This window comes from Vombatus ursinus, unplaced genomic scaffold (genome assembly GCF_900497805.2).
Source record: "Vombatus ursinus unplaced genomic scaffold, bare-nosed wombat genome assembly UNPS02010639.1, whole genome shotgun sequence".
Classification (NCBI taxonomy): domain Eukaryota; kingdom Metazoa; phylum Chordata; class Mammalia; order Diprotodontia; family Vombatidae; genus Vombatus; species Vombatus ursinus.
The window spans coordinates 1,464,568-1,485,525 of NW_020950417.1; the positions used below are offsets into that span (position 1 = coordinate 1,464,568).

General features: G+C 42.3%; 2 protein-coding genes across 3 annotated transcripts; one reads left to right on the top strand and one right to left on the bottom strand.

Annotated features, from left to right (window-relative positions):
* Positions 1–1,743: 1,743 nt before the first annotated feature.
* APOA2 (apolipoprotein A2) lies at positions 1,744–3,061 on the top strand. 2 transcript variants are annotated; one of them, XM_027854797.1, is made up of 4 exons: positions 1,744–1,767; positions 1,949–2,027; positions 2,274–2,406; positions 2,791–3,061. In XM_027854797.1, exons 2-4 carry the CDS (start codon positions 1,976–1,978, stop codon positions 2,903–2,905), a joined length of 300 nt encoding a protein of 99 aa, XP_027710598.1. In that variant the 5' UTR covers positions 1,744–1,767; positions 1,949–1,975; the 3' UTR covers positions 2,906–3,061. The 2 variants fall into 2 exon arrangements, with proteins under 2 accessions (XP_027710598.1, XP_027710599.1); XM_027854798.1 differs by having other exon boundaries at positions 1,758–1,826.
* Positions 3,062–5,101: 2,040 nt separating this feature from the next.
* FCER1G (Fc fragment of IgE receptor Ig) lies at positions 5,102–20,940 on the bottom strand. The gene is made up of 5 exons (XM_027854789.1): positions 20,745–20,940; positions 6,951–7,042; positions 6,754–6,786; positions 5,851–5,871; positions 5,102–5,586 (listed from the first exon to the last, which is right to left on the bottom strand). Exons 1-5 carry the CDS (start codon positions 20,791–20,793, stop codon positions 5,524–5,526), a joined length of 258 nt encoding a protein of 85 aa, XP_027710590.1. The 5' UTR covers positions 20,794–20,940; the 3' UTR covers positions 5,102–5,523.
* Between the last annotated feature and the right edge of the window lie 18 nt (positions 20,941–20,958).

Here is a 20,958-nt window from a genome sequence, read left to right on the forward strand (position 1 = left end):
TAGCTGGGACTAGAAGAGAAATGAGAGACGAGATGAGGAGGGAGAGAATTCCAAGCATGTGGGACAGTCAGTGAAGATCCAGGGAGCTGGGAGTTGGAGTGTCTCATAGAATAAGTGGTGGTAACAGCATCAGCTCCTACTCAAGGGCTTAAGCGTATAGCTGTTCCTGTGGTTCAGACGTTTTCAGTCCTTTCCGAGGCTTTGTGACCCCACTTGCTGTTTTCCTGGCAAAGATACCAGAGTAGTTTGCTATTTCCTTCTCCAGCTCATTTTGCAAATGAGGAAACTGAGGCAAATAGGGTTAAATGACTTACCCAGGGTCACACAGCTAGTATAATAGGGCAGGGCTATTTCCAGAATGCATAAAAATCAACTTACTTCTCTTGTTTGTGTGGAGAGAGGTAGAGAGGGGTTAGATGCAAAAGGAATATAGAAGTGGCTAGAAAAATATGGGAATTTCCTTTGGAAGAATGTCATTCCATTTAGCAGCTCAACCTTTCCTCTAAAGAAGAACCCATAAGAAAAGCAGGGTAACAGAATCTAGGAGTTCTCACTCCCAATTCTCTTCTTTATTCCATCACCCACAAGCCTGTTAGGACCAGTAAAGGTGCATTCCAGCCAACTTGTCTGAAAGATCATGACAGTAAGGATAGATTGCCTAGATCCTTAGTTGCTTTTCCCATTAAATGCCATATATCTGCAGGATTATATGCTGGAATCAGAACAAATGAGCCTCTACCCCCCAACACAATTCTGATCCCCAGTCAGCTACAAGACCCTATGCGCTAAACACAATCTCTCACTCACCCCCCACCCCTCCCCCCACCCTGGCAGTTCTGTGAAACCTGCTGACTCAGGCTCTGCTGACCAGCTACAATTTGCAGCAGATTAGATAATCAAGGGACTGGAAGACCTTTAACCTTTATAGCACTCTGCAATCTTTCTCCCAGTCTCTCCCTTCAGAGCCATTCACTTGGTGGGGGTGAGTTTGGCAACCCTAATTATTTTGTTTGGGGGCTGGGCAAGTCACTGATTATCCATCTGCCAGAAGGACATACATTCTGGCCTTTCAAATTCCATTACATATTAACCTGGGGAAAAGACAAAAACAGCAATCTCTACCGTCTGACCTCAAAGCTTAGATACCCCCATCCTCCAGTCCTCATTTTTATACCTCAGTCTATAGATCCCCTACTTAACCCCCACCCCCACTGTCTTTAAGGATTTCCCCCAAATTACAGTTTAGGGGAGAGGGAGAAAGGGTTCCCTCAACAAGAGATGACAAAACTGAGACCCAGAGACTTGGTGGAATATATGAAAGGCTTTCCAGAGGAGGATTCAGGAGTTCTGAGTCCTTTCTACCTTTCCAATCGTCTTCCATTCTAATGTGCTTTAAATACTCTCTGATACCTTCACATCGGCTATTGCTCCCCATGCCTGGAATTCTCTCCTTCCCAATGTCGGACTTTTTGAATCCCTGGTTTCTTATAAGACTCAGCTCACTTCCTCTAGGAGGCTTTCTTGTTCCTAGCATCTGCTAATGCCATCCCTTCAGGTTAATCAATCTCTCTTTACCATCACTTTGAGCTCCTGCTTGTCCCTCCTCACCTCTCCTATCAGTGTGATCTATTTACCCTAACTATGATCCCTGACCCATTGGGTCCTGCCACAAACTTGGTCACCTGATGGGGGGAGGGAAGTAGGTAAGTATATAACCCCTTATCCTCATGGGCAGATTCACACAGTCAATGACCTGACCTAGACAAGGTAGGGTGAAATCTGGAGGGCAGTGTCTATGAGGGCATTTGGGCTATGATCCTGGGAAGGTAAGGGAATGAAATGGGCCAGAGGGCCAGAGAGAGTTTTGGAAAGAGACCCAAGAGGGGTGGCCCAGGGGCTATAGCTGCTGATGCCCATTCAATTTCTTCCCCAACCCTTTTGTCCTTAGACAGTTAAACACTGACTTGACATCACCATGAAGCTGCTTGCTCTGACTGTGCTGATCCTGACCATCTGCCACCTGGAAGGTATGTGTTGGGGATAAAGGCAAAAGGGGCAGACCACCCAGTGGTCTGTTCTCCTATACAGACTGGGCCAGTTAAAGGTCCAAGGAGGAGGTTCCCTGGGTCCTTCCCCATACCCCCTAACCCAGAAATCTGGTTCTTGAAAGAAGCAAGGAACCAGATGCCTGGGTTTTGGCTAAGTTTATGGGGAGGAAGACTTTGAGCCAGACACCTGGGTTGAGACTGAGCTTGGTATGTGTATCTGTCCAGGAGCCCTGGTTCGAAGACAGGCAGAAGAGTCCTTGACAGCAAACATATTATCTTGGTCCTTCCAGAAGCTGACTGATATAGGCAAGCATATAACAGAGAAGTTAAAAGCCCCGGAGATGCAGTCCCAAGTCCAGTAAGCATGGGAAAGGGAAATGAGAATGGGGAACGGGTAGGGATGGAAGACCTGGGAGTGGGGATTATGGGGCTAAGGTTGAGGGACCTGCGGAGCTGGTGGGGGTAGGGGGGAGGGTTGGGGGATGGGGGGTATCCTTTAGTAAGCCAGGACCTCTTGGCCATAGGGAAGAGCAGTAGCAATAAGGACCCTGGAGTTCATCAATATATTTTTCTGAAAGGCTTCCCTCTCTCTCCTCTTCCCCCAGCCAAAGACAGACTAGAGTTTGGTGACCTGGGTCAGTCTACCCTGACACATTCATATATGCCCTCCTCACCAACCCTTCTTCCCCCAGCCAGTTCCTATCCCCCATCCACACTGACTTTTGTCTTCATCTATTCCTAGGGCTTATTTTGAGAAGTCACAAGAGCAAGTGACTCCACTGGCCAAGAAGGCCTTCACAGAGACGATGACCTTTTTCAGCTCTCTTGTGGAGTCAGGCAGAAAGGCTGCCTGCTAGTAGGATTTTTCCTATCCCCAGCTTGCCTTTGAACATACATATTATATAACTTCAACCCACCCTTCCCAAACCCCTTTCAGACCAGTCTTCAAGATGTCCTTTCCATCCCACTCCCTGAACATCCCCTATTTTCTCAATAAATATTGCATGAGCCAAGCCGTGTGTCTGATGCATTTCTGAGATCTCAAGTAGGCAGGGGAGCTGTGCAATGGGGGAAGGAAAAGGGTCAAAGGGACTAGGCAAGTATGAATACTTTCAAAGAGAAATGGAGCATTCAGGTTTGGTGTTTAGGATAAAGGGTTGTTTTTTTTCCATTCAACTAATGATCTGAGTTGGGAGGAGGTGGGTGGGGGTGCCTAACCTAACTAGGGGTGTTAAGGGGTAAAAGAACAAAGTGAGAAGACATAATTAGGGAGTTCAAACTCAAGAAATCCCTCTGTAGGGTGGAAAGTAAATGTCATGGTGAGGGACAGGAGCTCACTTGGGGGCCTAGGTAAGAGTATGGATTTGAGGAGCTCTCTAAAATGGGGGTAGAGGGAGACACACAAATTACCCACAAATAAATGTCAAAGTAATGGTTGTAAAAGGTGTCACCCAGAACTTACACAACCTCCAGAATCCCTCCCTACAAAACAAACCTGATATTTCCTCTCCATGCTTCCTCCCTGCCAATTCATGCATGCTCACCTAATTCTTTAACCTCCCCATTCAGATCCACTACCACCTACTAACCAGGCTCCTTTCCTAGAGAAGGTCAAACTCTACCCCGTTACTATCCTAGGGCCATTGGTGACAGCTATCTTGGGGTGTAACACAGAGTTGATGAGATTTAAAATCCTGTGATGTGGGGCAGGAGAGAATGAGTTTTTTTTTCTAGAAACAACCCAATTTACTTTTAAAACACATATTCCCACTAGCCTCCATTTTTATCTAATAACCTTGCCTCTTTTGCTCAGGAATCTTACTATCTCCCAGATAACAAGGCTCAACCTCCTCTATGTGGCTTTCATGACTCTTCACTAAGTTCACCCTTTTGACCAAATCTTATCAGGGGGAGGGGAAGATAATGAAAAAAAATAGGAATCTGAGTGCCTGGGCTGGTGCCCTGTATTCTCATACTGAATCTATTAGAAACTGTGTGACTTTAGGGGAAATCATTTGACCTCTTTGTCAAGAGAAGTCTGTTGCTTCATACTTTGGCTTCCTCATTTACAAAATTAAGACACCACAATAACTCACGGTACAGAATGGGAGTTCATGGAAGGCCTAAGTAGGAGTATGTATCTGACATACAGTATTGTAAGCACAAGAGGCACGAAGGACTCAAGGAACTCTAGGTGGCATTGTAGATAGCATGCTGGGCCTAGAGTCAGGGAGCCCCGAGTTCAAATCTAGCCTCAGATACCAGCTGTCTGACCCTGGGCAAGTTTTATATATCTATACATATATGTACATACACATATGCATACATATATGCACATATATGTATATGTTCATATATACATCCATGTGTATATACATACATGTACACATGCATTTTATATTTATATGGCATGTACTATGTGCCAGGCACTGTGCAAATTGTTTTATAAATATTATCTCATTTGATCCTCACAACAACCCCGGGAGATGGGTGCTATTATTATTCCCATTTTGCAGTTAAGGAAACTGAGGCAAACAAAAGTTAAGTGACTTTCAAAAAGTTGCACAGCTAGTTAAGTATCTGAAACTAGATTTGAATTCAAGTTTTCCTAGCAACAAACTGGTGAGATAACATTGTATTTTTATACCCATTTTACAGAAGAGGAAACTGAGGCACAGACAGGTTAACTTGCTTGTCCGGGGACACACAACTAATTAGGGTCAGTCAGGAACAGAACCCTCATTCCCTGCCTCTAAGTCCTGCACTCTCTTCACCACACCCTGCTCCCTCTTATAGATCCCTAAACATTGAGTGTGGTTGCCAGGGGGAATCACTAAGGCTTTCCGAAACTCATTGGTCAGTCCCCTGACAGAGACAGGATACTGTGGGTGACAGATGGGAGCATAGGACTGACTCAGGATGGTATTTATGTCCTCTAAATGACCTGATATCATACTACCCAGTTCCACGGCCCTACTCGCCAATCAGGTTGATGGTCTGATGATAGATTGTAGATCCTGGTCACAGCTAGTATTCAATGTCCAGCAGAGCAGAACACTCCAGCCAATGGCAGTTTTATTGAGGGATGAGCCCCACTCTCTGAAACCCCAAAATCAACAGAGGAAAGGTGGGGCAGGGTTGGGGATGACTTAGGGCAAGATGTAGGAGACCCTTTAATAACATGGGATGGTCAAGGGTCAGTATGTGAATGGTAATGAGAGTCAATGGCATCTTTGCATATTCATGAAGGGCAGGGATATTAAAATGAGCAGGTGGGATTGTGTGTTAATAAAGGGGCATAGCCAGCTGATTATCAGAGAAGTGAAGTTCCATCATAATAATGAGGAGGATAGGGACACTTCATGTGTTGATTTTAATGGGCAGAGGTTGGGGTGAAGAAGGGCAGTCAGGTGGTAGCCAAGGCTGGGACTAAGAGACTGTTGTGACCCTGGGGGCGCTCTCCATGGTTCCTCTTCTACTGTGGCTGTTTTTCATACTTCAATGTCTCATAAGTCTCCTGGGTCCGGGTACTCAGGCCCTAGGACAGTGAGTTAGGGTTTCACCAGGGAACTAAGACCATTGTTCCAGGCCAAGATGAACTTCCCACTCCCCAATCCCCCTACCACCATAAGGACCATAGCCCTCCCAATGGCCCACCAGTCAGGCACCCTTAACCATGCCCTTCCCCAACACTTACTCTTTGTTGATCATTTTCAAGATTCTCAATATTTTAAAGGAGCTAATCCCTTTAACCCATTCCTATGGCAAACAATAATGGCAAGGACCATAAAGTGTCACTTACTGTGTAGACTTCTTCAGATTTCTGTGAAAAGAAAGGGATATAGAGTTTCAAGGATCCAGAATCATAGGAATCTCCTCAGTATCCATTCCCACCCCTTTATGGCCCAAGGGTAAATTTGGGATCTTGGTATGGAGGATTCTCCAGTTCACAGGGAGCTCTCAACTCCTGTTACTAAGGTAGTAAGCAGGACAGAAGGCAGCTAGGCAGCACAGTGGATAAAGTGCTGGGTCTGGAACTAGGAAGATTCATCTTCTTGAGTTCAAATCTGGCCTCAGACACTTAGTAGCTGCGTAACCCTGGGCAAGTCACTTAACCTTGTTTGACTCAGTTTTCTCATCTGGAAAATGAGCTAGAGAAGGAAATGATAAAGTACTCCAGCATTTTTGCCAAGAAAACCCCAAATGGTGTCATGAAGAGTGAGCCATGACTGAAAAAAAAAAAAAAAAGACAAACCAGGACAGTCTCTAAAGGCTTCAGTGTGCATGGACCTTACTTTGTAATTAGGAATTTGCATCAATTACTTTGTAATTGATCAAAGATCAGAGCTGCAGCAAATCCACCCTTGGGTAGATGGATGTGGGTTTGCTTAGCAAATGCCTAGCACTTAACTACCCAGACCCATGCTTGTTGAGACCCAAGAGGACATCCTCCTCAAACAAGCACAAACACCTCCACCTTATGCTCATTTGCCACATCTGATTGCTGGTCTTGAGAATGTCAGGAGCTGCAGTGATATTGTGATCCCAGTACCTATGGATATTTTTTTCTAACAGGATCTTAAGCATCCTCTCCTTTGAGTCTTCAAACTCTGAGGCTTCCAGCTTCACTGGAGGCTAAGGGTTAGCAAAACCAATAATGGCTCCTGGGTATTGAGGGGTGGAAGAATGGGCAGTTGGTCCATACCTCAAATCTAGCAGCTGCCTTTCGCACCTGGATCTGAGGGAAGGGGAAAAAGAAAGCCATCAGTGTAGAAAAACAACATCCTCCTCCACATAGCCACCTCATCTCCTCATGGACAAAACTGATTTCCCTTCCCCTTTTCCAGTATGTGATCCCTACCCACAGCTGCACTCCTACCCCTTTCTTCAGCGCCCCCGTACCTTGAGGCGACAGTAGAGCAGAGTGAGGACGATGCCATAGGTGAACAGCACAGCGTCCAGAATGTAACAGAGCTGGGGCTCGGATAGAGCCGCTGAAAAGGGAAAGTCACAAAGTCAGAGAGCTTCAAGGGTCAGAGGGACAGTTGAGGGGGTCCTGAGGGGAGGAGCAGAGAGAAGGGAGGCTTTCCCCTTCTCTAACAGTGCACAGGCTTCACTATCAATTGGCCAGGATGGGTTGGGAAGTGAGAAAGACAGTAAGCCTTCGACACGGTCGAGTTCAGAGTCTTCTGTACTCTGTTGTTGGCTTTGTGAAAGACTGCTTCTTCTAGCTAAATACTCCTTCGGTATTTCATCTTCCTCCTTTCATACCCTAAGTGTGGATGTTTCCTCAGGCTCTGTTCTGGGCTATTTTGTGCCAGATGCTTAGAAGCTATAATATAAATGCTAACTAGTTTTATCATTACTATTATCTTCTTGATTCTCTTTTGCTGTTGTTGTTTTTGTTCAGTTGAATCCAAATCTTCGTGACCCTGTGGACCACAGAACACCAGTACTGTCCATAGGGTTTTCTTGGCAAAGATACTATAGTGGTTTGCAATTTCCTTCTCCAGCTCATTTTACAAACTGAGGTAAACAGGGTTATGTGACTTGCCCAGGATCACACAGCTAGTAAGTGTCTGAGGCTAGATTCGAACTCAGTTCTTCCTGACTTCAGGCACAGCACTCTATTCGACACCTAGCTGCCCTTTTCTTTTGGTAGTCTCATTCATTCCCATGGCTTCATTTATAACTATTTTGTTGAAGATTTTTATGTCTTTTCTACAATTATTTCCCAATATAATGGTTACCCCATTGAGCCTTCCCTTGTAACAACAACAACAAAAATAAATAAATAAAACAATTAAGCAAGACCAATTAAACAGAAAGCACAGCTTTGGACCTTAATTCAAATCCTAGGTCTGACACAACACTTCTTCGATCTTTGGCAAATTACTTAACCTCTCTGAGTTTCAGTTTCCTCCTCTGTAAAATAAGGGTGTCTTCTAGATGACTTCTGGGGCCTCTTCCAGATCTAAATCTGTAATTCGGTTTTACAGACAGGATGTGCAATATCCTATACCCACGGAGGAGAGATAAGGTGTTCCATCTGTTCTCCACCTCAAGATTAATGAATTCTTAATTAATTAAAAAATTAAAGTTCATTATCTTTGCCATTGTGTATACTGTTCTTCTGGTTTACTTACTTTACTCTGCATCATTTCACACATGTCTTCCCATATTTCTCCGAATTCCTTATAGTCATGTCTTCCATTACATTCATGGACTATCCTTGGTTCAGCTGTCCCCAATTAATGGGCACCCCCTTTTGTTTCTAGTTTTGTTTTTGTTTTTTTGCTACCACAAAAAGGGCAGCTACAAATGTGTGTGTGTGTGTGTGTGTGTGTGTGTGTGTGTGTGTGTGTGTCTGTGACTTTTCTTTCTGACTCGGAACTCTTTAGGGTATGAGCTTTGACTTCTTTTATCACTGCTATGGGACTCCCATATCTAAATGTAGATACAATTGATTAAAACAACTTTCTGGTTGTCATAATAAATATTTGTTGTATTGTTCCATGGTAGAACTTCTTTCACTTTAAAACATTAAACGCTCAATCTCTTTTACTCTCAGTGACTTTTAACAACAAGCCATGCATGTTGGTGTGTGTATAGTCACTTGTTTGCAATGTGTAAAATTTAAGTGTGAGGACTGACTTCTGTATTATGTTTTGAAGGTAATTTAAAGCAGTTTGAGTGCTATACGGAAGCCAGCATGTGAAGAGGTTGAAAAGTCAGAATTTGAATTGGCTCTCCATTTTGAGAACACCTACTTAAGTTGCTGCTTTTAAACTATATATCTATCCCCAATTTCTCTCTTGAATTCTGATTTTACTTTTCTTTTTTTTTCTTCTAATTTTACTTTTCTAAGATAATGCTGGACATCTCCATATAAATGTTCTTCCAGCACTTCAAACTCAATGTGTCCAAAACTGAACTCATTGCCTTCTTCCCCCAAATTTGCCTTTCCTCCTAACTTCCCTATTTCTGTTGATGACATCATTTTCCTTCCCGTCAATTAGATTCAAAACCTGAGTCATCCTTAACTCTTGTCACTCCCTTCTAGGTGTCCTCTACGGTTCTTCCAGCTCTAAATCTATGAACTTAGGGACATCATTTCTCATATATGATCAGTTACCAAAAGTCATTGACTCTTTTTATAATATTTCTTAATAAATGTTTACTGACTGACTGAAATATAAGAGCTAAGTGAGCTGAGATTTTTGACTCCAGCCTTATACTTGCTTCTGTAAGGTATTTCCCCTTTCATGTGTGGACATTTTGGTTGCTGAAAGAAGCAGAACAATAACATTTGTGAAGGAAATCAGCTAGAGAAGAAAGTGGTTTTAAATTTTTTTCTAGACAGAAATCTCTTTTCTACCTCCCTCCTCTCTCCTCCCTCCCTCCATCCCAACGAGAAAAATAGAAAAAATCCTTGTAACAAATATGCATAGTCAAAGTAAATTCATATATTGGCCATGCCCCCCCAGGTATGTGTCTGTACCCATCTTCGACAAAATGTATTGAAAGGACCTGTTTGAAGGCAGAGCACTGACTGAGGAAACAATGGCCACTGGGCCCTGTGGTCTATCAGCTCACTGCATGCATTTGTTTTCAGAGGTTTGAACAATGTAACTGATAAATTATAAATCAAATAACTGGAGACTACAAGAAGATTACATATGGATTGTTGACAGCAAGATGGAATTTTTTGAGATTCATGTTATAACTTAGAAATGGTCTCTGCTTATGAGAAGACCCTCGTTTGCAGCATTAGAAGACAAAAACAGAAGATCGGAGGAGCAGGACGTGACTGGTTGAAAATAGAAGAAAGGGAGGAACTTGGCCATAAGAAGAGTAGGGGACAGAAGGCACAGGTGGCAATGAGAGGAGCTGCTTACAGAAGACAGCATATAGGAATAGATCAAAGCTGACAAGATCCAGAAACCATGCTAATTAGAAAAGTAGCATTATTCGCTTTACTGAGAGCTGATTGGCTGGAAGAAGGCAAAATTGTCCACTAGCACCATTTACAGCCCAACAGAGTGGAAACCTCTCAAGGGTTTGCCTGGGTTGCCCTTTACTGCTCTTTCTATCTTGAGCAGGAAAAACAGAGGGGGAAAGATAGGCTTTGCACCTGCTTTGTTGTTAGAAGAGGTCTAATTGGACAAAACAGAATACCCTGCTATTTGAAGAGCTGGCTGGGGAAAGGTTGCATGCTTTTATCATTATCTGCAGTTTGAGAGTGAGAAACTCCTCAGAATCCCAGATCTAAGAGAAGTATAGCGGTTCTCAATCTTAAGGGAACTACTTATTACTGGAAGAGCTTAATGCTTTCTTAGCACCCTGACAAGGATGGCTTTTGCTAAAAGTGCTTCTTGCAGCTTCAGCAACTTGAGAGTAGAAAAGAAGTAGCTTTGCTCAATTAAGTGACTCATGGTGTAAATTGTTCTCTAAAAGACCCTGGACATTGAATCCCAATGTCCAGAATTATCAGTTGCCCTAGGCACATAGATTTTCCTACTCATGTGTCTCCCTCCTAGTTTCTACAAAGTAGATGCCCACTTTCCCCGACATGTGCACATCCCTCCACGTGTGGAACCCAGATTCATGGATGAACTATTATATTTTGATAACTTCTGCTCTAATCCCTATCCCAAATCCCATTAGTATAAGGCTTTCTCCTTATCGGTGGAGGTGAAGGCACTTCCCGAACCAAGGGGCAGGGCAGAGTTGGTGAGGGGTAAAAACTTCAGCTGTCAGGAAGAACCCCTTTCGAACTCTCCTCATCGAATCCACCTTCAGGACTTTTCAAGGGAGATTTTCCCCTTTGGGGACTTATCAAGCTTTAATTCTTTTCCTAGCATTGAATCACTTCAGGTGCTCCTGGCTTCCAGTTTAGAGAGAGAAGATGGAAGTAGCCAAGTCCCATTTCAGGTTGCTGAAGGAAAAGACTGTGAGAAGACATGAGAGGAGCCAGAAGTTTTCATCATTTCCTATTTCCTGTATGCTATTCTAGAGACTTTGGGGAGTCTTTCCTTGGATGAGATCCATGACCCTCTTTCTTAGTTGAGCTGACTTACCCAGGTCCCAATGGGAGAGCTCCTTCACTTTGTGTTGTCTGGTATATACTCTCCTATGTATACCTTCCCTTATTTCTATTCTGCTAAGATTTGGATTAATGGGTGTCTTTGTCATTTGTTCATTGTTCACTGTGGAACTGGTATCGGGTGGGGGAGGAGTCAAACCTTGGATATAGAGCTTGGGCTCCCTCCTTCCCCACAAAATGACAAAGCCATCAAAAGTTAGCTTGAACTCGATCACATCTCCTAGACAAATAATATTTAAGGGAGCAGATAGATATACTTCTAGTCTGGTACCCCCTCTCTCTGAAGAGAGCAGAGTACTGGCCTCTGGCCCCAACCTCCTGCTTTCCCTCCTGACAGGAATGAAAATCTCCCTTGGAGAAGGGTCAGGGGAGAAGAGGCTAGTGATGTCTATTGTGCCTCCCTTCTAGCCACACATGACAGTCTCCTCCCCTCTTCATTCTGCTACACTGCTTTTGCATTCTATTAAGTATATATTATCATTATCCTTTTACCATCTGTTGTGTAGATGTTATGACTTTTTCTGCTCTTGCTTTTTTCTCCTTCTGTCTTTCTCAGATGATCCGCTCCTTCAATCTTTGGCTCTTTTTCTTGTCTTTTAATGCCTCTAATCAGGCCTCCTCATGAGCAGTGACCTTCTCCAGCTCATGGTATGAAACTCAAAAAGTCCAACTTTCTGTCAGGCATGAGCTCAACAATAATTTCCCCATAGTCCTCAAACAGCTATTTGGTTTATAGTTTATCAGCTATAGCCTTTGAGACCTGGAAAACAATTATATGCAAAGAACCCAATTGAGCACAATGGCTTACAGCCGTCATTCCCTCAGTCTAAGCTCCGCCTTCAAACAGATTCTCTCAGTACATTTATCTGACAGGCAGTTCTTTCTCAGGTCTTCTCTTCAGAACAATCTGAGGGCAGCCACCCAGCTAACTCTCCCAACATCCCCCTCCAAGCAACTTTAAAATAATAACTCAAATAAAATTTTGAAGTGGCACAGCCAGTAAAAGGTGGAGGTACGAGATTTTTCTGGCCTAAGAAAACTGAAGATTTTGGCAGGAGAAGTCTGTGACACTGGGATGGATGCCTGTCCAGAACCCACACAAGTGGCAGTGGTGGTGGCAGCAGCAGTAAGGGTTTGAACAATTGGGATCTAAGACAACTCCAAAAGACTCACAATGGAAAATGCTATCCACATCCAGAGAAAGAACTCTGGTGTCTGAAAGCTGTCTGAATGCAAATGGAAGCACACTATTTGCTCTCCTTTTCTTCTGTTGTTTTGTTTTGTTTCTTCTTTCTTATGGTTCCTCCCATTAGTTCTAAATGTACAAAAATATTTACAGCAGCTCTTTTTGTGGTGGCAAAGAACTGGAAAATGAGGGGATGCTCATCAATAGGGGAATGGCTGAACGAGTTGTAGCCTATGATTATGATGGAACACTATTGTGCTATAAGAAATGACGAGGGGGGTGGTTTCAAAAAAACATGGCAAGACTTATATGAACTGGTACAAACTGAAGTGAGAAGAACCAGGAGATCCCTGTGTACAGTAACAGCAATGTAAAGATGATCAACTATAAAAGACTTAGTTACTCTGATCAGTACAAGGATCCCAGACAATTCCAAAAGACTCAAGGTGAAAAAACGCTATCTACCTCGAGAGAAAACTGATGAACTCTGACTGCAAATTGAAATATAATTTTCTCATTTTTAAATTTTTTCTTGCTTTTAAAAAACCTAGCTATTGGGGCAGCTAGGTGGCAGAGTGGATAGAGCATCGGCCATGAAGTCAGGAGGACCCGAGTTCAAATCTGGCCTCAGACCAAACACTTGACACTTACTAGCTGTATGACCCTGGGCAAGTCACTTAACCCCAATTGCCTAAAAACAAAAAACAAAACAAAACAAACAAAAAAAAAACCTAGCTACTATGGAAATATGTTTTGCATGGTTTCACTTATGTAATTAATATAAAATTACTTGCCTTCTCAGTTGGTGGGGAAGGGATGGGAGGAAGGGAAAGAATTTGGAACTCAAACTTTTAAAAGAAAAGAATGTTAAAAATAAGTTTAAAACACATATTTTTTAAAAAGAACACTGTTGTTCATGTAAAAAAAAGTATGTCTCATTCTGCATCTCAAGTTGATCATCTCTGTAAGGAGGTGGGTAGCATGTTTTCTCATGGGTCAATCAATCAATAAACATTTATTAAGCGCCTACTATGTACTAGTCACTGTGGTAAGCACTGGGGATACAAAGAGGCAAAAGACAGTCCTTATCCTCAAAGAGCTTACACTCTAGTGGGGGAGACAACAAGCAAACAAATATATACAGAGTGAGCTATATGTAGGATAAGTAGAAAATAATTAAAAAAGAGAAGGCACTGGAATTGAGAGGGGTTGGGTGAGGGTTCCTATAGAAAGTGAGATCTTAGTTAGGACTTAAAAGGAAGCGTTTGACTCAGTAGTCAGAGTTGAGGAGAAAGATCTTTCCAGGCATTCAGGACAGCCAAAGAACATGCCCCTGAGCCAAGAGATGGAGTGTCTTATTATTGGGACAGCCAGGAGCCCAGTGTCACTGGATCAAAGAGTATGAGTTGGGAAGTAAGGTATAAGAAGACTGGAAAGGTAGGAGAGGGCTAGGTTTGGAAGGGCTTTTAACGCCAAGCAGAGCATTTCATATTTATCCGTGGAGGCAACAGGAAGACACTGGAGTTTACTGAGTAGGCGGGGGTGACATGATTACACCTGCATTTTAGGAAAAATCACTGTAGTGGTTGAATGGTGGATGAACTGGAGTGAGGAAACACTTGAGGCAGGCTGACCCAGAGTAGGTTATGGCAACAATCAAGCCATGATGTGACAGGGGTGTACTACATGGATGTACTACAGGGTTCTCTGGAACTGTGACGAAAAAAAAAAAGAGAGAGAGAACCATCTGTTTTCTCCTCAGTATTTTATCTGAAAGGCCATATTTCTTCTCAAGATGATTTGATCAGTTTTCCTCACACAACTGTTCTTTATATGCCTCTTTCAACACCAAAACATCCACATACAGAAGGGGGACTACCTTCCATAGTCATTTCCTCCATTTCAATTATACCATTATTATGCTCATTCAAGCTAAGCTCTCATTACCTCTCCCCTTTGCTACTGGAGTGACTTTGTAAATGGTTCCCTTTCTCTAGGCTTTCCCCTTCCCAGTTCATCTTTCACAAATGTACCAAAATAATCTTTCAAATATTTTAGGTCAAACATATTACTCTTCCATTTCAAAAGCTCCAGCAGCCCTTTGAGCCAACTCAGTAAAAGACAAGCCTGTCATTTGAGGACCTCCATAACCTGGCTCCAACCTGCTTTGCCAGCCTTATTTCAAATACTTCTTTCATTCTGATATTGTACCCTTTTCCCTCCATGTCTTTCATTCTTCTCCTGATGCCAAGGTACTCCCTTCTCATCTCTGACCATTAGTAGCAGCTATTTATGCAGCACTTTAAAAGTTTACAAAGCATTGTACATACCTTACCTCATTTGCTCCTCACATCAATCTTTACGAAGTAGAAGCTACAGGTATTATTGTCTCTATTTTACAGATGAAGACAATGAAACATAAAAGATTAAGGTGGAAATGACAGATGAGAAGTGTTTAGGTGTGAAGCCCCTTTTCGTATGCAGTCAGAGAGATGTGTGTTTACCTGTGACCCCTGAGGATCTTTGCAGCATTTGTTCTGTGGGTGCTTTTCCTTATGGAGTCAGGGAGATTGTGTGTGTGTGTGTGTGTGTGTGTGTGTGTGTCTATGAGTGTGTGTCTGTGTGTGTGTGTCTATCTGTGTCTGTGTGTTTTTAACTTTTTACCTAGAAGGCTCTCCTTGATAAACTGTGGAGACAACATGAAGACAGCAGCCTAAGAGACGTTTCTTGTCATTGCTAGAGTGAAGCTGAGGAAGATATAACCAGGAAGAAAGGTATGAAAAGATCTTTTATGAAGATGCAGTTTAAAACTTTATCTTACAAAGAGGATTTAAGAGAAGAAACTTTACTTAATACTTATCTTGAGAAACCCCGAGTAAAACAGTACTAAGTTTCCAGAGAAGACGAATCGACTACTGATATTTTGAGAATTTGAAGTGACTCTCTGGAGTGTGTACATATTAACATAATCTATCATTTTATAATTTATTATATAATGGTAGTAAATAGAATGGATTATATAATGTGTTAATAAAATACATTAGCATATTATTTTATTTTTATTAGTATAACATATGGCATGTATAATATGCCATATATAAACATTTAAATATAACATGTTATAGTATGTTGTTATATTATAACTATAATTGTTGTTTTAATTATATGATTTGTTGCATAAGTATGATATATTCTATAACATGTGTAGTGTTTATACGAACACACGCATGCATATACAAGCATGTGTACACACATATACCTACATGTATTTGTATGTTGTTAATGTTTGTTGTATGTGTGTATATGCACATACCTATATGTATAGTTGTATGTAGTTATACATGTATCTTTATGCTTGTTATCAATTCCATTCCCTGATAAGTTATATATTTAGCTATTTTAATATATATTTAAATATATGAATGAATGAAAATATATATGAATGAATGAATATATACTTAAATATATGAATGAATAAGCATAATTACTCAGGGAAAGGAGATTTCTCTAGTTCATTGAATAATTAATATTTAATGAATTGGAGTGAGGGGCTCAAACTAATTAAGTAGTGAGAGGAGATTTCAAATGTATTGAAGAGAAGTAAATCAGCCAACAAATCTAATGATCATTAGATTTCTACAGAGTTCAGGATTAATAAATTAAATATATAGCAAAGAGTCAAACTGCAGGATGGGTTTGGATGACCCCAGTGAGTGTGAGTGTGGTCAGACCCCAACCGTCTACAACCTGCTATTATCATTAGTCATCATTATTATTATCAGTTATCATCAACATTCAACATAATCTCAATCCTAGAATAGATGTGTATACCTTATTTAAAGAAATAGGATCATTATGGGGGCAGGGGAGGAATGAAGTAAAATTGTATGTTAATTACATATACTCATGAGGAAATTCAAGAACCAGGGATGGGAAACATGACTCAATATTTGGGTTAGGGCAAGGGAGGGAGAAACAGAAATGATGCCACTGAAGTATACTACAGATCGCTTAGAAAGAGGAAATAAAGAGTTGGGAAAAACAGATCATAAGCCTGGTTGAGAGGCATGAGATGGTAGTGATGGGGGACTTCAATTTTCCAGATAGGTAGATGAGGGAAATGCTGTTCCCCTAGATTTTAGCAAAGTTTTTGATAAAGTATCTCATACTACCCTTTTGAAGAAGATGGAGATATGGATTAGGTGATGAGATCTTTGGATTCACACCTGGTCGGGTGGCAGAACTAAAAATGTGCCTATTAATTATTCCACATCCACATTATAAGGGGTATCCAGTGGTGGTCCCCAGGGCTTCATGTTTGGTGTTGTGCTGTTTAATTAATTTTGTGGATAACGGCATAGATGGTTCATCAATTTGCAGGTGACGTAAACCTGGGAGGGAGAGCTAACACACTGGCCAATTCAGAGTTGGTATCCAATTCAAGGTAGGCTCTTGGTAGGCTCAAGCATTGGGCTGGATTTAACAAGATGAAATTGAATAGGGATAAATGTTTTGCAATTTGGGCACAAAAAAAATCAATTTCACAAGTACAAGACGGGGGAAGACCTGAGATCTGGGGGTTTTAGTGGACTACAATTTAATTTGAATCAGTAGTGGGATGGGGCAGTCAAAAAAAAGCCAATGTGATATTGTGCTGCAATTGAGGAACTTCCAGGTTCCTCTTCCAGAAAGAGGACTGTGATTGTTTCACTGTGCTCTATCTTCATCAGACTTCATATGAAGTATTGTGTTCAGTTATGAGCACCAGAGAGGGTCCAGAAGGTAGCCGCAAACAACCTTCAGTATATGACATCTAATGAAAGAACTGGACATGTTAACCTTGAGAGAAGACTCAGGGGCAACACGATAGATGTCTTCAAGAATTTGAAGAGCTGCTGTGTAGAAAAAGGACTAAGCTTAATTAGGGAAGGCAGAGGCAAGAGCAATGGGTCTAAGTTACAAAGAAGCTAATTTAGGCTTGATGTGAGGAAACACTTAACAATTAGAGTTGCGCAAAAATGGAATTATCTTTCTCAAGAAGTGAGGGGTTCCCCCTCCTTGATGGTTTTCCAGCAGAGGCTTGGAGGGTACTGCATAATTGAGGTTTCTTTTGGGGGTGAGATGGACCAGATGGACCATTAAAATCCCTCCCAAATCTCAAATTCTATGACTATATCAATGTATACATTAAAATTCTGTGTATACTGCATTGTCATATTATTTATCATTGTTAAGATACTTTGCTTTCATATATTTATATGGAGCTTTGAATTATATTTCAAGGTAGATAGAGTAGGGATTTTGTTTTATTTTTGTTAGGACCTGTGATTTTATCAATGTGGAAAACTTTTCCCACCAACGTAAGTCAGCAATTCCTCTGTAACATATGGGCTTAAGGGAGTTTCCTGGATCACTAAGAAGTTGACTTGCCTGTGGTCACAAAGCTAGGATATGCCAAAGCTGGCCTCTAACCCACTGACACAAGCTGCTTCTGAATCATGCCAATTTTTAAAAATTGTCTTTTACTCTGAACTTAAACTCCAAATAAAGAGAGCATTTCCATTTATCCAGTTCTGGTGTGTTTCCTGAGCTTCAAGCCCACATTGCAAACTGCTTATTAAACATTTCAAACTGGATGTCCTTTAGGTATCTCAAACTTAACACACCTAAAGCTGAACTTACCTTTTCCCACAAACTACCCCTTTTTCTATTTCTGTTAAGGGCACTACTATCCTTCCAGTCATCTGCATGCACATCCTCAGCATCATTTTTGACTCTTCACTCTCTCACTCCAAATACCCAGTTACTGTCAATCTTGTGTCTACCACCAACACATTTCTCATCCCCTTCTTCTAACACAATTTAGGCCCTTATTACCTCAACTATTATAATGGCTTCCCTAACTGTGCTCCCTGTTTTAGATCTCCCCACTCCAAGCTATCCTCCACACAGCCACCAAACAGACTTTCCTAAAGCATGGACTGACCATATCACTCCCCATCTCAATACATTCCAGAGGCTCCTAATTATATCTAGGATCAAATTTTAATTCCTCTGTTTGCTATTTAAAGCCTTTCACAATCTGTCTCCAACCCGTTTCCAGCCTTCTTACACATTATTCCCCTTCACATACTCTGCATGACTAGTCCACCTTCCCTCCCCATGCCTTGGCATTGGCTGTCCCCATTGCCAGGAACGCAGTCATCACTTCCACTTCTTGGAATCCCTGGTTTTCCTTCAAGACTTGTCTCAAATGAGGCCACCTACATGAAGCCTTTCCTGATTCCCAACTCTCCCTTACCCCCACAGATGCTAGGGTCCTCCCCCCAAAACCTACCTGGCAAATTTTGCAAATAATACATGTATATGTATCCTCTGACAGAATGTAAGCGACTGAGGACAGAGATGGTTTCATTTTATACACAGTACTTAGCAGATAGAGGTCTTTAATAAATGCCTATTACTTGATTACCAGGTTGGATAGTTTGGGAACCTCAGTTATGGCTTTGGAAATACTTAATCTCTCTGCCTCCTGCTTGTGGGCTGTTATCAGTATTTTATAGCCATTTTACTTTCTAAATTTATTTTCTCTTTACCCACTGGGGGGAAAAATAAGCCTAAAACCATTTCTGTCAAATTTGATAACATAAGTAATTTATAGAGGGAGGGGGGAACTAAAGTTCCATCCTAAATCCCCAGGCTTTCCCCTGGATCTTTTCCTTCTTACAAATGGGGAAATTCTAAGGCATCATTGAGCACAATTCTCCCCAAGGGACTCATTAGCGTTCACTCGGCTGAGACTCAAAACCTCAGCTCAGAAGGGTAGGGCAAGAGAGTAGCAGTGACAACTTCAGCTTAGAAACCACAGGAGTGTTTCTTACTAAGTCCTGTGACCTGTGGCTGATGTGGCTGGACAGGAAGGATATGTATATTGGGGCTAAGGAGGGAGCAATTTGTCTATTATTGTTCATCTCTTAGCCTTGGCCCCATCACTTCCCTCTAAATAGGATCACAACTGGGAACAAAAAAACAATTTCCTGGTTTTTTAATCCCTGGGGCTCCCCAAATCTCTCAATACTAGAATGGAAGGAACATGGGGTGAGTGATAGAGCCAGGACCCAGAGAAATGTGTAATTGTAATAAGGAGTATCTTAAAGATTGCAACATATATACACTATCTGGTTTGAACCTCAAAACCAGCCTGTAAGGTAAGTACCATAGTTCTCATGTTACGCTCATTTTACAGAAGAGGAAGCAGGTTGAGAATTTAAGTGACTTGCCCTCAAGATGTGAACCTGTCTTCCTGACTTCCATGTGCAATACTCTTATCTTCTATGTCACAATATTCTCAGCAGCTCAGTTATACAGTTATGTTAGTTTACAAAGCCATGGAAGGTACCACAGCTAAACTTCCATTTCCCCAGTTGCTCTAGCCTCCACTGACCGCTCAGAGAGGGAAAGCTAGGCCAGATTTCTGGACAACTACCTGCTGACACAAACTAGGCTACAGTAGTGGTCTGAGTTTCTTCCTTCCTGCTCCCATCATTCTCGACTCTCCTCAGGATAAAAAAAAAAAGTCATCATCGAGGACATCTAGGCTTTCTGGTTTCCTCATCCAAGCAGAAGCTATTGGGTCCACTTGCCTATAATTCTCTACCCCCTGCCCTGCCCACCACTATCCCCCTAATATTTCCCAGCATAGACATCTCAATGATGGTTAAGACATTACAAAGGACCTTCAAGGTCCCTGAGCTGGGAGAGTCTCAAGAGATCTTGCTAAAAGTACGCCCCACCCTAGCGTTCCCACTAACGCTGAAGAGCCTTCAACAAGAGGGAATGGATCCTTGACTCTGTCTCCCAGCCTTACCCTACAGTTTTCACCATACTGACATGTGAACCAGTCAGGTAACAGGAGGTAAGAATCACTTTTTACTCTCAACCCCTTGTCTCTATGCCAAGTATAAGGCCAGAGACCCTCATGGCTCCCTAACTACACCAGTAATTCCCCATCACAGACGCCGGACTGGCTAGTCACCTCCTGCTGGACCTTAAGACAGAAGCGAAGAAGGCAGGGTGGCATAGAGGGGCACCATTACTCCTGGTCCCTTTTTAGTCTCGTGAAACCCAGAGGGAGGGAAGAATGAGACTGAAAAGGGAGGGGAGAGGAAGAAGAGCCTGATATATAGAGCTGTCTGTCACAGGAATCACATATAAGGATCTGATATGGGACAGAAGAGACTAGAGCAAGGTAGAATCAAAAACCCTACATTAGAGGCACAGGTATTCCTCTGTGAAGCTCATGTCCACTAGCTCGTCCTCCGTCCTACGCCACTATGCCCTCTGTTTTCCGTGGGCTTCGAAAGCCCACATCCTTTTCCCTCACCACTCCCCATATGCAACTCACCGGCTTCTTGAATCAGAAGCACCAACAGCAAGACCACCACTCGGATCATCTCGGGCAGGGGTTCAGGGCCCAGAGGCTGAGATCCGGACGCTCAGGCAGGGGTTCAGGGACCAGAGGCTGAGATCCGGACGCTCAGTGGGTTAGCTGGCTCCTCACAGTTGTGTTCAGCAACTCCCTGACCACAGTTTCCCCCCTTCCTGCCCCGCCTTCCCCA

Bases quoted from the DNA above. Each gene is read 5' to 3' on its own strand.
- APOA2 (XM_027854797.1), top strand. From the start codon at position 1,976: ATGAAGCTGCTTGCTCTGACTGTGCTGATCCTGACCATCTGCCACCTG. The intron at 2,028-2,273 runs GTATGTGTTGGG...GTATCTGTCCAG, and splicing joins GACCATCTGCCACCTGGAAG to GAGCCCTGGTTCGAAGACAG. The intron at 2,407-2,790 runs GTAAGCATGGGA...ATCTATTCCTAG, and splicing joins GAGATGCAGTCCCAAGTCCA to GGCTTATTTTGAGAAGTCAC.
- FCER1G (XM_027854789.1), bottom strand. From the start codon at position 20,793: ATGATCCGAGTGGTGGTCTTGCTGTTGGTGCTTCTGATTCAAGAAGCC. The intron at 7,043-20,744 runs GTGAGTTGCATA...TTCCCTTTTCAG, and splicing joins GCTTCTGATTCAAGAAGCCG to CGGCTCTATCCGAGCCCCAG. The intron at 6,787-6,950 runs GTACGGGGGCGC...CCCTTCCCTCAG, and splicing joins TGCTCTACTGTCGCCTCAAG to ATCCAGGTGCGAAAGGCAGC.